General features: G+C 36.7%; 1 protein-coding gene across 11 annotated transcripts in view; it reads left to right on the top strand.

Annotated features, from left to right (window-relative positions):
* LOC309629921 (uncharacterized protein) overlaps nucleotides 1–9,157 on the top strand; it is a 321,184-nt gene extending 312,027 nt beyond the window's left edge. For 5 of the 11 annotated variants that reach the window (XR_014245282.1, XR_014245283.1, XR_014245284.1 and 2 more), the window contains 2 exons: nucleotides 5,924–6,081; nucleotides 7,412–9,157. Coding sequence is in view for 6 of the 11 variants with exons in the window: in XM_082394515.1 (XP_082250641.1) it covers nucleotides 5,989–6,081; nucleotides 7,414–7,494 (174 nt within the window). In the remaining 5 variants the exon portion in view is untranslated. The remainder of the gene's footprint in view (nucleotides 1–5,923; nucleotides 6,082–7,411) is intronic. The other 6 variants (XM_082394515.1, XM_082394513.1, XM_082394512.1 and 3 more) reach the window with 3 other exon arrangements.
* The last annotated feature ends 6,126 nt before the right edge of the window (nucleotides 9,158–15,283 follow it).

Below are 15,283 nucleotides of genomic sequence, written 5' to 3'. Positions count from 1 at the left end.
CTATGTATATGAAATTGGAAAGCATATGTCAGAGTAGCCTGTCAGGGAGATCTGGACTGAAAATAAAGAGGAATTGACAGTTGTGAGATACTTCGTACAATAAATCAGTGGGGCCCACTCACTGGCAAGAGACAGAGAATTGCAATGAAATCAAAGGCGAATACTTCAAAAATGATTCATTCTGTCATCATCAGTGGATGAATCAAAAATAATTTTTAGCAAGATTCCAGTGGCTACATGAAATAGTTAATATGGGATATTAGTAATTAGCAAATGTTGCTCTATGGTTGGGAATAATTCTGTGCACAAATTTGTGTTTTTGTTTTTATCCTGGCATATTTTTGCTATATTATTGTTGCTGTCATTATTGTGCATTTATTTGCAATTGTGGACCCATAATGAGGTGTGAACTGCTCCCCTGGGGTAGATTAGTCACTTTTGGAAAGTTTGTGTCGTATCTTTGGAGCCATAAGGGTACTATTGAGTAAACTGCTGCTCCGCTACACAAGCTTTCCTCATGATACTCTGGCCTTAAAGAAAAATCTTAATGAATCTTTCAACTGTATTTCTTTCTCTTAGCTCCTTTCCATCAGAGTACATTTTTAGCTATCACATTTCCTTACCTCTTTTATCTTGAACAGTTTTCCCAGAGAATTGACCCAGGTAACTTGTAACCACTTTTTACTCTTAAAAATTATTAAAGACCCCAAAGAACTTTTGTTTACGGGGGTCTTATCTTTCAGTACTCACCGTATTAGAAAGGGAAACTCTGTGGTTGCAAGAGAATGAGATTGAAAAATTAAGTAATATTGGTATTAAATAGTATTGTTATGAAAATAGTTTTGACCTTGCAGACTCCTTGAAAGGGTGGCAGGGACCCCAAGGTCCCCAGATCACACTTGGAGAACCACTAGTAGATAATAATACCTAGCATTTATAGAGATATTGTCGATCTGCCATTTGCTTCCTTGGGGAGAAAAAGGTATGTCTTAGTATTTCCATATCTAAAAATATTTCTTTATAGGGCTGGTGTCAGGATCGGATGTAATAATGAAAATAAAATTTTTTTCCACAAGCATAAATTCTTATATGCACATAAGAACAAAGTTTAGAGTATCATTAATAACTCATAAAAAACTTAGATTTTGAAAATTCTGACTTTTTATTGACTTCTGAAGTTTTCTGCATTCTAGCTTTGTAAACTATGATGATAATTTTTATTAAATCACACAGTACCATTTTGTTTGTCTCAAAGCATGAAATAGTTTGGCATATTTACCAACAAATATATGAGTTTTTGCTCATAGTACTGTAGTTTATGCTTTATTCTCATACTCAAGTTATATTATAACATATCAAAAATGCCAGGTTATGACTTCTTCATAATATACAGGATAACATAGTTAATGCCAAATACACAATTGAAAGTGTATCAGTTTAATTGCATATTCTTTAAAGAAACTTTGAGGACAAAAGGAACTAATACTCCTATGAGTTATAATATCTAAAAATTTCATGGTGTTTCTAATTTACATTCATGGTGTTTCTAATTTACATACATGGTGTTTCTAATTTACATTACTTTCTTCACATTCATGGTATCTTTTTTGTCTCCACAATAATTCTGCGAGATTACAAGTTATCTTCTGTATCTTCCTTTTATAAAAGAAAAATAAAATTGAGGCTTTGGGAGTTTATTAGTTTTCTATGGCTGCTGTAAAAAATTACCACAGACATAGTGACTTAACACAAATTTATTATTTTACAGTTCTGTAGTTCAGAAGGTTATTGCCATTGGCTTAAAATCAAGGTATCGGCAGAGCTGCATTCTTTCCTGGAGGCTTTAGAGGAAAATCCATCTCCTTGCCTTTTCCAGCTTCTAGAGACTGCACACATTCTTTATCTCATGTCCCTTTCCTCCGTCTTCAAAACCAGCAACATTGGGCCGAGTGTTTCTCATACTGCCATCTCTCTGGGTCTATTTTCTGATTTCCTCTTCTACTTTTAAAGACCCTTGTGATTACATTGCACCTACCTGGATAATCCAGGATAATCTTCCTATTTTAAGGTCATCTGATTAGCAAACAATTCCACTTGCAACCTTAATTCTCCTGTGCCACGTATCCTAATATATTCATAAATTCTAATGGTTATGACATAGACATCTTTGAGGGAGAAGGGCATTATCCTGCCTACCCCAGGGAGGATAAGCATGTTTGCCAAGCTAAGAAAGGTGAGGTTTGGACTTAGATCTGGCCCTCTGACTCCTTTGTCCTTTCAGGGAAAATTGTCTTTGCTCTTGAAGGTCTTAACCATGGGATGAAGGACAGCTAATACTGCTGGAGAAGGGCTGGTGGTGGAGAGATTTGACACATGAGATCTTGAACATATCACGAGGCATCTGGGGCCTTTAAGGAGAGGCTGTAGTCTCGAGGTAGAGTTTGATTGCATCTGTCCTCTTCTTCCTGTGCCTTTATTGATCTGTACTCTTCATCTTCCCTTTATTTCCTTAAATCATCATGACATGGAGATGACATATAACCTAAATGTTAGGTTACATTTTTATTTTTAAATGCATTGTTATAGTACCTGTTGTCGATTGACACTTCCTTATTTTGTAAATTAAAAAAATCTAGGGCTTCCCTGGTGGCACAGTGGTTAGGAATCCGCCTGCCAATGCAGGGGACACGGGTTCGAGCCCTGGTCCAGGAAGATCCCACATGCCTCGGAGCAGCTAAGCCCATGTGCCACAACTACTGAGCCTGCGCTCTAGAGCCTGCAAGCCACAACTACTGAGCCCACGTGCCACAACTACTGAAGCTCGCGTGCCTAGAGCCCATGCTCCGCAGCAAGAGAGGTCACTGCAATGAGAAGCCCGTGCGCCACAATGAAGAGTAACCCCCCGCTCACTGCAACTAGGGAAAGCCTGCACGCAGCAACAAAGACTCAATAGCCAAAAATAAATAAATAAATAAATTTATTAAAAAAAAAAATCTAAAACAAATTGTGCTCTGATTCTGTAACCCAGTGTCTGTGCTAGACACATAAACTTTTGTTTGAGGTGTGTAAAATGATTTTTACTTCTGTGAGTCGGTGATTTTTGATAGAAAAAAGCTCCACTATTTACTTATTTCCTCCTTTTATTTGATACAACTATGTTATCTTGTAAATAGAACGCATTAAATTATTTAGCATGAATCTACCTAGTCAATTAATTATCTAGTTAGATAGACTCTGGAGACAAAGGACACGTAAGTTTTGATAAGGGTGAAAGAGATATGAAAGGAGAGAGGAAAGAGGGTCATGAAAACAGTGACGATTCTGAAGAGAGAAGACAAGTATTTTTTGCTAGTGGGCAATTTGGGAAAATTACTTGGTCTCTCTGTGCCATGGTTTCCTCAACTATAAAATGGGGATTATGAGAGAATCCTATTTTAGGTGTTGTGAAACATAATGTGTTAATTGACGTAAAGTACTTAGAACATTGCTTAGAGTTTTACATGTATTAAATTTACTTACTTTAATATGCAAAACTATTATAATTATTAGTGTTATGTTTATTAGGGAGATAGTCCTCAAAGAAGAACGTGAGTAAAAAGGGTTAGGAGAAAACCCACTCTTTGCCTAATTCACAATTTTCTTTATGGCTGAACCTGTTTTGACAGTTAGAGTCTTGAGATTTCTATATCTCTGTTAACATGAGAGAAATCCCTTCTAAATGTTTCCTACTTTCTGTAAAAGGAATATACCTATAAATATACAGATCTCTATCTCTCCTAAAATATAAAAGCTTCCACTTGAACCCAAAGTGTCCTGTAATCACAGAGTTTTTCTCCTCCTAACTTTTGGTGCCAAGTAGTTCCATCCAGAGGGTGACGCTTACTGCCTTTGTATCCTCACCACATACCTTCTTCTCAGTGCCCTACAATCCTAGCTTTAACTGCTACCACACCAATATCAGTTCTTTTAACACCATCAAACCCTTCACAGATTGTACTACATTCAGAAACACTGGCAGAATAGAGGCATGTTCTGGAATCCACAAAAACTTAGGTTAAAGCTTCCCAGGTTATTTAACCCTACTGGACTTCAATTCTCTTATCTCTAAAATGGGAATAATGGAGGATAAAGATTACTCAACATAGTATCTGTCACGTAGTCTCTGTCAGTGAATGGTTTTTATAGTATAGGTCATTTGATGTGTATTTTGAAATAAGTGGATTGCTAAAAGTGTGGAAAATATTAGTTTCATTTTATACATCAAATTTGGAAAATAGTCAAAAATTGTGCAATTTTAAAGGGGCAGGTGGAGTTAATAATAAACTGTATTTGTGCTGTTGTCACATGGCAGCATCACTTTCAGACAAATTGAAAGACAAAATAGGCAATACCATTGGTCATGCTCTACCCATATCAGACATTTTCTGAGTAATTTTTTGATAATGATTGTAGTATTTAGTTTTTGAATTATCAATATTAAAATTTATTTTTAATACTATAACAATGTTGCTTGAATTCTTAAGTTGTGATAACGCTGTTGCTGAAAATATGAAAAACTTTGGAAAGATGTTTAGATGTGATATAAACACTTTGAAGAGGATCTAGAATCCCCACAATACCTTGTGCTCTTAATTTTGGAGAGGATACTTGGAGTAGTTTCAGAAAAAGAGTTGAGAAAAATGCAGTACTTTTTAAACATTTTTACTGACATATAGTTGATTTACAATGTTGTGTCAGTTTCAGGTGTACAGTAAAGTGATTCAGTTATACATATATATATAAATACATATATTCTTTTTAAAATTATCTTCCATTATAGGTTATTACAAGATATTGAGTATAGTTCCCTGTGCTGTACAGTAGGTCCTTATTGGTTATCTATTTTATATATAATAGTGTGTATATTTTAATCCCAAACTCCTAATTTATCCCTCTCTCCCCTTCCCTTTTGGTAATCATAAATTTGTTTTCTAAGTCTGGGAGTCTATTTCTGTTTTGTAAATAAGTTCATTTGTATCTTTTTTTCAGATTCCACATATAAGTGATATCATATGATATTTGTCTTTCTCTTTCATTTAGTATGATAGTCTCTAAGTCCACCTATGTTGCTGCAAATGGCATTATTTCATTCTTTTTTTATGGCTGAGTAATATTCCATTGTTTATAAATATATATGTATTGGTATATACTGTATGCTATATATATATATATCCATTCATCTGTCAATGGACATTTAGGTTGTTCCATGTCTTGGCTATTGTAAATAGTGCTGCAATGAACATTGGGGTGCGTGTATCTTTTCAAATTATGTTTTTCTCTGGTTATATGCCCAAGAGTGGGATTGCTGGGTCATATGGCAGCTCTATTTTTAGTTTTTTAAGGAACCTCCATACTGTTCTCCATAGTGGCTGTACCAATTTACATTCCTACCAACAGTGTAGGAGGGTTCCTTTTTCTCCATGCTCTCTCCATCATTTATTATCTGAAAAATAAGGTACTTTTTGATTCACATACTTCATATAACTGGGCCAAAAAAATTTTTTAAAAAAAGGAAAAAAAAGAATGTGAGGCATGACATGACTGTGAGAAAAAAACAAGGTCAAATGCCCCTAAGCCACATTGGCTGGAGATTTATGCATATCAAAAACACAACCTTTACATTTATTCCTGTGGGAAAGTTCATCTTAACTCATGTGTGCTTTGAATTATGTGAGGTCTTCAGGAACACATTTCTCTCATAATATTAGACCACCCTGCATCTTTAAGTTCAAGTTCCGTTTCAGTCACCGTGTGCTGGTGGAGTGTTTAAACAATTTGTTTAAATAAATACTCTTTGTAAAGCTTGCATGTATAAACCAATGACTTATTTTCAAAAATACCTCTGATATGTCTTTCTTAATGAACAAAGAAATGTTTCCTGCAGTGAAGAAGCACATTCCCCGCTCTGCAAGCTCAGGGATGGTCTTCGGCTCTATTCTCCTTGTCCAGCTGCAGGAAATTCCCTTACCTGTCGTTCAATGTCTGGCCTGTGTTAGAGATGCTGTTTTGGCAGAATCCAACAGCTTGTCTGCTACTCCTCAGGTATACATACATGACGGGTTAGGGTCTTTTGATGTCCAGCTCAGCCGTGACACTTGTGAGACCAGGGACACTTGTTTTCTAATATAACCTACTAGGGCCTCTTCCTACACCCCTCAATTCTCCATGCCCTTGACCCACAGATACCTCTACCACAGTTAGCAAACTCTGTTTAGTGCTTCCTAGAGACACTGTGGATTAGAAAATATGCCGATGACATTACCGTCCACTTGACAGCACTTTGTGGTCCTCAGCATTGTGTGGCGGGTCTAGGATATCCTCCGCTCATGGTCCCCAAAGGTAGAGGGTTTGGGAGCTCTTGGTAGAGCTGAACAGGCATCATCCACCTAAAGTTATAGACCTCCTCAGAGCCTGTACACAGATCATTTCTTCTGTCAGTATATTGATTGATGAAGTCATTGCTCTGCCTAAAATACTTCTTGTGAATACATTTGCAGCAATGACACAACCACAAACAAAATAAAACAAATAAGACCCCAAAAAAACCCCAGATAGTTTGAACCATAATTTGTTCTCACTTTGAAAATGAGCTACTGCAACTCTTGAAAAGTTGGAAAAGTTGCAAATGGAAGTTATTTCTGCCAAATGTTACAGACATAATGTGTGAGAAAGGTTTTCTCAAATTGCTCAGTATATATGCTCAGCATATATTTCCTATACTCAAGGCTGTCAATCTAACTGTTTAAATAAATACCGCTTGGAGAGCTTATATGAATAAGAGCTTTATTATCTAAGCTGCTTATTTTATGAAGTCCATCTCTTTCTCAAGGCTTATTTCAAATATACACTTTCTCTCCTGCCACCAAGATTGTGAATCACGTTTATAGACATAAAAATGTAACACAGGTTTTGTTTAGTTCTATGTTTTAGTTTATCAGATCTATTTGAATCTACAATCTGCAAACCAATGAAAACTACAGAAATGTGAAAAATCATTTTTCTACTTGATTTTTATGTGCACTCTTAGAATTATATGTTTCTTCCTTATAACAACAAAGAAGCTATTTATCCTTAACAATGCACAGAATAGTTTTCTTAAGTGAGCTGGGAAAAATAACTTACTAACTTTTTACTATAAAACTTCTAAGTAGAAACCAATTTATAACAATAATTTAATGTCCTTATTATCATGAGTGATATTTAAATATGTAATAAATCTTACATGTACATTGGTGCATGGGCACCAATCAAACAGAAAGGGTATTGATCAGTTGGAATTGTCCCTTGTATTGTAATAACTGTGATACCAGCTCTGATATAGCCCTGCTAGTTGCTCCTTATTGTGATTTATGTGGCTTTTTTTTTTTTCTAGAGAAGAAGCACAGAAAAGGAAGAGGAGATGGACAGTTTTTGCTTTTCCATCTATTCTCTGTAGGACAAAATATTTGGTTATAAATTTGGGCCTGCAATGAAACTAAAAAGATTTCTAAAGAATATCAATTTTAAATTAATTCAACCAAGAAATGTTTGCTGAATGTATGAATTTGTTCCAATTTTTCCAGTGTATGAGATATCATTTATAAGTCATTGTGCTGGTCAGAACACAGTGACATACAAGAACAAGCTTGAAAAGTACAAAGTTGCACCAAGTGAGAATATTATCTGTGGAAATTTAGATTGTGGCAGCCAGATACACTAGCTCGGGATCCACTAGCTGAATGAGTAGCCCATTTTTCTCCCCAAAGAGAAAATAACCACTTGATCACCAACAGTTGGTCAGGTACTGCCTAGGAGACACTAGATCTGCATCTTCTGCGGATTTAGGTTCTGAAGTTACCTTATAGAGTCAGATTCATTAATATCAAAATTATTCCTGAAAACCTCTTACAACAAACAACATCACCATGGAGACTGAAATTCCATCTCTTCATAAATCCGGAATCAGTTTTTTCATCAGCTTTGGGACAGATTGTTCTTTCTTGCTTTGATTCACATATGAAATAGCTTGTATTTAAAGAGAAAGGCTCATCTTGAAACACTATAAAAAAATGTTTCAAAATGGCAAGATGCTTACACCACAAGAGATGCAAAGGACCTGAGACCAAAAGCATGAGTTCACACCTCTCAGCTAATGCTCACTCACACTGAGACCTAAGTTCTTTGAATATCAAAGTGGGTGGAATCTCCTGCATCTTTTAAAAGTGCTGTTTTCTCTTTCTTTCTTTCTCTACCCCACTCTTGAAGCCCAAGTATATAAAGTTGAATTTGCCTTATCACCAATTGAATGTGCCTAGCATATTACCCTACCTATATACAAGGTAAGTTAATCGTTCTCATTTAAAAGGTAAAACACTGAAGCTAGGAGAGGTTAAACGTCACGTTGCAGATCGCATGGCTGGCAGAGCAAAGTCTGAAGAAGCACCGACTCCGAAGATGTTATGTTTCCACCAGGTCACAGCAGTCCTCCAGCTAGTGTCCTGGTACTCTATTGTTTACAGAAGCTCCACCAGGCCCCTGTCCTTAGAAGTCTATTTATGGACTGGAAATACTGCTGAGACTCTAGCTGACCTGCGGAGTGAGAGGGTTCTCCTCTTGTCTCTAGGCTCAGGGTCTGAAAAAAAATGCTGGGTATCAGATAATTCAGCCTCAGAGCAATTGTCCATTGGAAATAAAACTTTAATATAAAAATCTTAGCTCTTAAAATTCTATTTGCCATTAGTTCTCAGGGTTATCAGACTTTAGGTTGAACCACATCAAATTGCCATTTTTGTGGGTGAAAAATGTTGATTATAAGCAATTTCGTGGGGTCCGATGTAAATTTATCACCGTGACTTTTATAGTAGAAAAAGGCCTGTAACAACATAAAATGTTTTCTGGTCACCTTATAAAATATAGCCTTCTGTTCACTCTTTATTCTGTCAACCTGGGTTTTATTTTTCTCTTTCTCTTCATAGCAATGATCAGAATCTGGATATGCTTTGTCTTTTTTTTCTTACTTTTTTCCCCGCCCTTGCCCCCATCAGTAGAATTTACTCTCATCACCTAGAGAAGTACCTGGAACATAAAAAGCGCTCAATAAATATTTGTTGAGTAAAATAAACTTGATGATTTGAAAATATCTGCCTAAAATGTTGAATTATTAGATATATTTTCTATTTGGAGTGTTGCTATAAAACATACATTTCCAATTCCCCAATGTCCCTTTGGAAAAGATAAATTAATTCATTTCATTAGTGATATTGTATTGCCTGCGGCATGACTTGTCAGGGTGGCTACAAGAGACTAATGATTGGATAATCAGAGTTTATTTATCATAGAACCATTTTTTGCTACTGAACTGAAGAATAAATAATGGTATATCAGTATTTACATTATAAATACTGTTTTGGGGTTTGTTAGTTGGTCAAAAAATTCTCCCTAGGCTGAAACAGCTAGTGGGTAAACATTGCATGTACCACATATAATATATCAAAATGAGAGTATAGTGATCCTTTGTTAAGCAAAGAACAAACATTGCATACAAGTAACTTTTGTCTGATGAGAGTGAAGCTGTTGAAGGATCCCAATATCTTGAAGACACTCAGCATCTTGGAAAAATGAGAGGATTAACATAATCTTGTGGAGATAAACTGCGTACCAATAAGAAAAGATGAAGTTCTACTAGAATTTTCATTCAGAAGAGAAGATTATATTCCTCAGATAATATTAAGGGGCAAGACTGGTTTAAACTGTGGCAAAAAAATTGGTGGGACCAGAAAGAGTTGTTGCCAAGAAATACAGCTCTGGCTGCTGGTGTGCCAGCACTCTTGACGTTCAAGGGCCGTATGACCTCTCCAAGTGATTGATTTTTATGAACCTGTTGTATAAATCATTACTTTCAGGGAAAATACAATTTGGCTACATAAATCTCTCCCATGTCCAAAAAACATTTCCCCAAACATAGTATTATTGTTCATTGAGAATACCCCCAAATCCTTCCTTTCCTCCATCCTCAGACCATGGAGGTGCCAATCAAGTCACTTCTCCAGTGGGGCTATTGTGGTTAAAGACATCACCATTACAGAACTTAGTGAGCAGCCTAAGGCCGTCCTGGAGCTTCTGGTTTTCTGGTAGCTAAGGGTAGACAGATTTGCAAACAGCCAGCAGCAGGAAATGATTGTGACCTGTTTTGGAACCAATAAGCATTGAGTTACTATACTAATGACTCATCTAAATTATTTTAAATTTCCTCTGAAATGACAATTTTTTTGCCGCTTCAGGGGTTTTGTACATTTTATTTCTTTGGCTGCACCACCCGGCATGCAGGATCTTAGTTCCCTGACCAGAGATTGACCCGTGACCCCTGTAGTGGAAGTACGGAGTCCTAACCATTGGACCACCAGGGAATTCCTGGTTTTGTACATGTTGTTTTATCTCCCTAAGATGTTCTTCTCTTGGTTAATGCCTACTTATCCTTTCAGGATTCTGTTCATATATCATTTTCTCAGAAAAACCTTCCTTACTATTAACCCCCCCAACCTCCATCCTGAAACCACAGTTATACACACACACACACACACACACACACACCCACACACACACACACACAGGCCTTCCTATTACACATTCTCATAGCCCCTTCTGCACTTCCTCCATAGGACCTTAATGTGTGTGTGACCATTAGCTCCATAAGGGCAGGCATGTCTTTTCAGTTTTTTGCTGCATCCTAAGTATCTAACCAAGTACATGGCACACAGTGGATGCTTAGTAAATATTGCTGAGTGCTCGACTTTTTGAAGTTGTTTTTGTTCTGTTCCTCTGTGTTTTTCTTTGAACTAGAGTTTACAATAGATACAGACTGTACATTCCTTCGTGGACCTGCCCTGCTCTGTTTCTAGCCTTAACTCCACATTCCAGCCAAACCAACCATTTGTCATCTCCCATTAATGGCTCAGTGCCTGCTAACTGCAGCTGCTGCTTTGGGGTTGGCTCTCCTATAAGATTCATGATGAGACAAGTTTCCTTGGCATCAAACTTTTGGTTCTATTCAGTGAGCATTTATTGAGCATCTGTAACTCACCGTACACTGTGTTAGGAGCTCTGATATAAAAATGAAGATTGGTCTTATTTCTGAGGATCTTTGAGCCAAGAGGTGGGCAGAGAAACACATGGATGGATTAATGCAGTAATTGTGTGCTGAGTGTCACAATCAAGGTGCTTTATGATTTAGCCTATATGGATAGAAAGGGGTTTCCACATTGCCTGTAACATGCTGACATACCAGGATCCCTGGTACTCGTATATTCAGTGATTCTCTCATTAGAAGCAAATGCTTTACAGGTTGAATCATGGGTATATCAGACGGTGACACAAGTTCTTAAATACTTACATGAAATAAATTTGTCTGGGAAAGGAATTTCATAGATCTTATTCTTAGTCTGTGTTTCTTTTAAATGCAGCATTCCAGGTTCTCATCTCTAATCAGAGCTCTTGCTTCAGTAGTTTTCTTTTTTCCCCCTTTATTTATTTATTTTTTAATTGAGGTATAGTTGATTTACAGTGCTGTGTTTGTTTCAGGTGTACAGCAAAGTCATTCAGTTGCATATATATATATATATATATATATATATATATATATAAATCTATTCTTTTTCATATTATTTTCCATTATAGGCTTTAATCAGCATTCAGATATTTCTGATGCTGTACGGCCACAGACCCAGCCCTTTTCTCACAAACATCAACATTAACTTGCTTGGGTTATCGAAATCATATTCTACTGAGCTACAACCTTCTTTTTCACCCTTTCCTTGCTACTTTACAAGAAATTTAATTTCTTTTCATAGAAGTCATTCTCATTTTGAAGACGTTCTCACATTAAACCAAAGAAAGAAATAATTATATTTGGTGGAAAGTACAGCTTCTAAGTAAAGATCTCCTTCCCTCGATTGTTACAGGAGAAGGATGGAAAGGCAAAGCCAGCTCCGGGGGCCAGTGCATTGTATGCTGCTACCTCACTTGTAACCAACAACCGGTCTCTTTGAAATGCTCACACACCGTGGATTGAAATTGTTAACGGAAATCCTAGCAAATAGAGACCATGGGTTTTAGGCATTTATATGAGTATAAAGCGTCCTATTGTGAGACTCTGCCATTTCCATTAAGTACATTTTAGCTCTAATTGAGAAGCCTTCTTGCTATTACCCCAGTTGGACTTGATCTTTTATTCTTCAGGGCTTTATTTATTTATTTTTTGGCAACTCCTCCCATCCATCATACTTACTGAATTCTTTCTTGAAATATACTCAACTGGAAATTAGAATCTGAGTTCTGAAAGGGACCTCATCTCTGAAAATATGGAGCAAAATCAAGTACAAGCTAGAAACCATGAGTCCCGCCTGCCTGCCTCTCACCAAATCATCACTAACATTTGTATAGCACTTCACACATTCAAAAGGCATTTTTCAAACATTATCTCATTTAATTCTTGCCCCTTCCCTGTGAGTTAGTTATTCATGACTCTACTTTACAGATAAGAAAATAGGGTTCAGGAGAAGTCAAATGACTGGCCAAAGATCACAGAGCAAGTAGAGGAAAACAGCCATCAAAAGGAAGCCTTTTGCCTTCAAATTTCATGAACTTCATATATCTTCTAAATGCACAATCATCCTTATAGGCTGTGTTGGTTTCCTCCAGGCCAAAAATTTTATTAATCTTTATACCCATCACCCCAGTGGCCCTTCCACCTGGCCTAAGTGGAGTTTAATGAGTACATTTCTTGGATAGATTGATTTTGTTCTTTGGGTGAGAGTTTGTTCAGTAGTTATTCTATTTTCCTTTAAAAAAAAAAAAAAGGTAAGTATTTTACATTACAAACTTAATTTCAAAGTCCAGAAGGAAACAAACAAACAAAAAAGACTAAAACAAGCCAAACAACAAAAACAAATCAGCATTTCCTCTAAAATGAAAACAATGGCATTTAAGCTTCAATTACACTTCTCGCTGCCCTGCAAATAGTCACGCCAGGACCCAGGGCTTCTTGCTGATTGAGAGCACATTTTGAGTTCCCCCCATTGTTCCTGGCAACCCTGCTCCCATGTAGCAAGCAGGATATTCAACTTGACAAGGCTCTTTCTTTCTGGATCAGGGAGGGAGCAAGGTTCTTGTCAGTTTGAATCATGAGCCCACACTTGGCAAAGCTGAGTGGACAGGCGCAGTGGGGGGAGGTGCCATGTGCACGCCATCCATGAACCCATCATGTGGGCCTCTCTCCCCATCTCCTAAATAACTCTACTGGCTTCTAGCTAATCCTGCTCCTAGAGGGCCTCTTTACTATTTGGCCAGCTGATTTGCTTCTGACACTAAATCAACTCGTTATCCAGCTTCTAAAATTTTACTTCAAGACTTCATCATTCTACCAATATTTTTTTCAGAAGTGCAGCTGAGAATATCCAATTCTGCCATTCTCAAGGTTTTAATGTTTTAAAACATATTTCTAAGGATGAAAATGCCTTTTTTTTGGAGTCCACATCAAAAGGCTTTTAGAAGTCATCAAAGAAGACTGAAAACCTAGTGTATGCAGCTCTAAAAATAGTTTGTCTTTATTATTATTTTAAAACACTGAGCTTTAAAAGAATGACAAATAGAATTAATAAAAGATGAAATCTGGAAATTCTGATTATGTAATAAAGAAAACAAAAGTGTCTTATTATTTCATACTTTTACCCCTAAGAGTTCACACTTCAGTTGTATTTGTTTCAAGAGGAGAAAAGAACAAACCTTTACTGGTTAAACGTCCTAACATATGTCTGAAAAGTAAGTAATCTGGCCCCATTTTTCTTCTCATAGGCATTGAGAACAATATTTTTGGTTATTATATGAATGTAGAATTTTATCCTTTGCTGTTTTCTTTTTAATCATGAAATAGCAGTAAAGCTTCTTTCGAATACAGGTAAATCTTTCTTTAAAGTATTTTTACGGCAATGGAACCCATCACAAGCTTTTCGAGGTTTAATTATAGAATTTTGTGATGCTGTCAGGGTGGGAAAAAATTGTCCTCTTTCCTTCTAGGTTTTTCTGGCTGGTCTAAGAATTAAATTGACATGAGACAGATTAACAGGAGAAAATCAAATTGAAGTTTGTATGTAAAGGAACACCACATACGTGAAAGGCTCAAAGACAGAAAGGTAAAATGAGGTGTCTATGCCATCCTGAGCTAGGGAAAGTGATAGGGACCTGGGACTTCCAAGGACAGTAAGGTCACTCACAGGATGAGAAGAAGAAGAGCAGATGTTGAGTAATTAGGTGTTTGCCCAGCCATACACATGGGTACCTGACATAAAATTTATCTCTGGTAATTATTCTCATTCTGGGAAAGAACCAACCCCCAATTCTTTAAGGAGGAGATAGTTTCTCTTGAGCCCGGATGGTCTCAATTGCCTTCAACTCAAAATAATCCACATGCCAACGTGACACATCTTCGAATGAATAGTCATAAAGGGGTTCTGAACAGGCCTCCCCAAGATGTGTCACATGGGCATGTGGATTATTTTGAGCTGAAAGCAGTCAAACCCTGTGAGCTCAAAAGGAACTTTTACCTCTCCCTTAAGGAATTTAAACTGGGGAGGCCTGTTCTGAACCCCTTCATGACTATCCAATGCTAAACATGTAAACAAACCAAGTAATTAAGGGAGGGAGAAAAAGAAAATGACTAATAATGTTAAATTCAGTCAAAACAGTTGTCCTGTACTTTCAACCATCTTTTTCAATGTTCTCAGCTGAATCTAAATCTCAAGTAATAAAATAACACTTTGCATAACAAACTCAATTTTTTTGTCTTGTTACCTAATACTAAATGATACTTCACCACACCTTTACATGTATATCTAAATCTTGGCTTGCATTAAGAACCCATAACAGATAATAACTATGAAAACATTGTTCTTTGGGGCTATTGCCCATATCTTTTTTTCAGTCTTTAATTCCTTTGTTTCAGTTACATTCTATTTGTCCCCTTTACCAGAAAGTTATAGGGGGAATGTATTATCATTACTGACTTAACTACACTTCAGATGTAGCTCTTTCCCACTGGGGTACCTTTATGGATTGCTCTAATGCACTAAATTATCACTGTCATCATTCATTGATAATTATTTTCTGAGTATTTACTAACCTGGATGGTACCTCACAAGGCCCTGTGATGCTATATATTTTTTCAGTTATAGTTCCAGCCCTAAAAGATTTTGCAGTCTAAAACCATGAATAT

This window comes from Balaenoptera borealis (assembly GCF_965194805.1).
Source record: "Balaenoptera borealis genome assembly, chromosome: 5".
In the NCBI taxonomy this organism is placed as follows: domain Eukaryota; kingdom Metazoa; phylum Chordata; class Mammalia; order Artiodactyla; family Balaenopteridae; genus Balaenoptera; species Balaenoptera borealis.
This window is presented reverse-complemented; position numbering and strand designations above follow the sequence as displayed.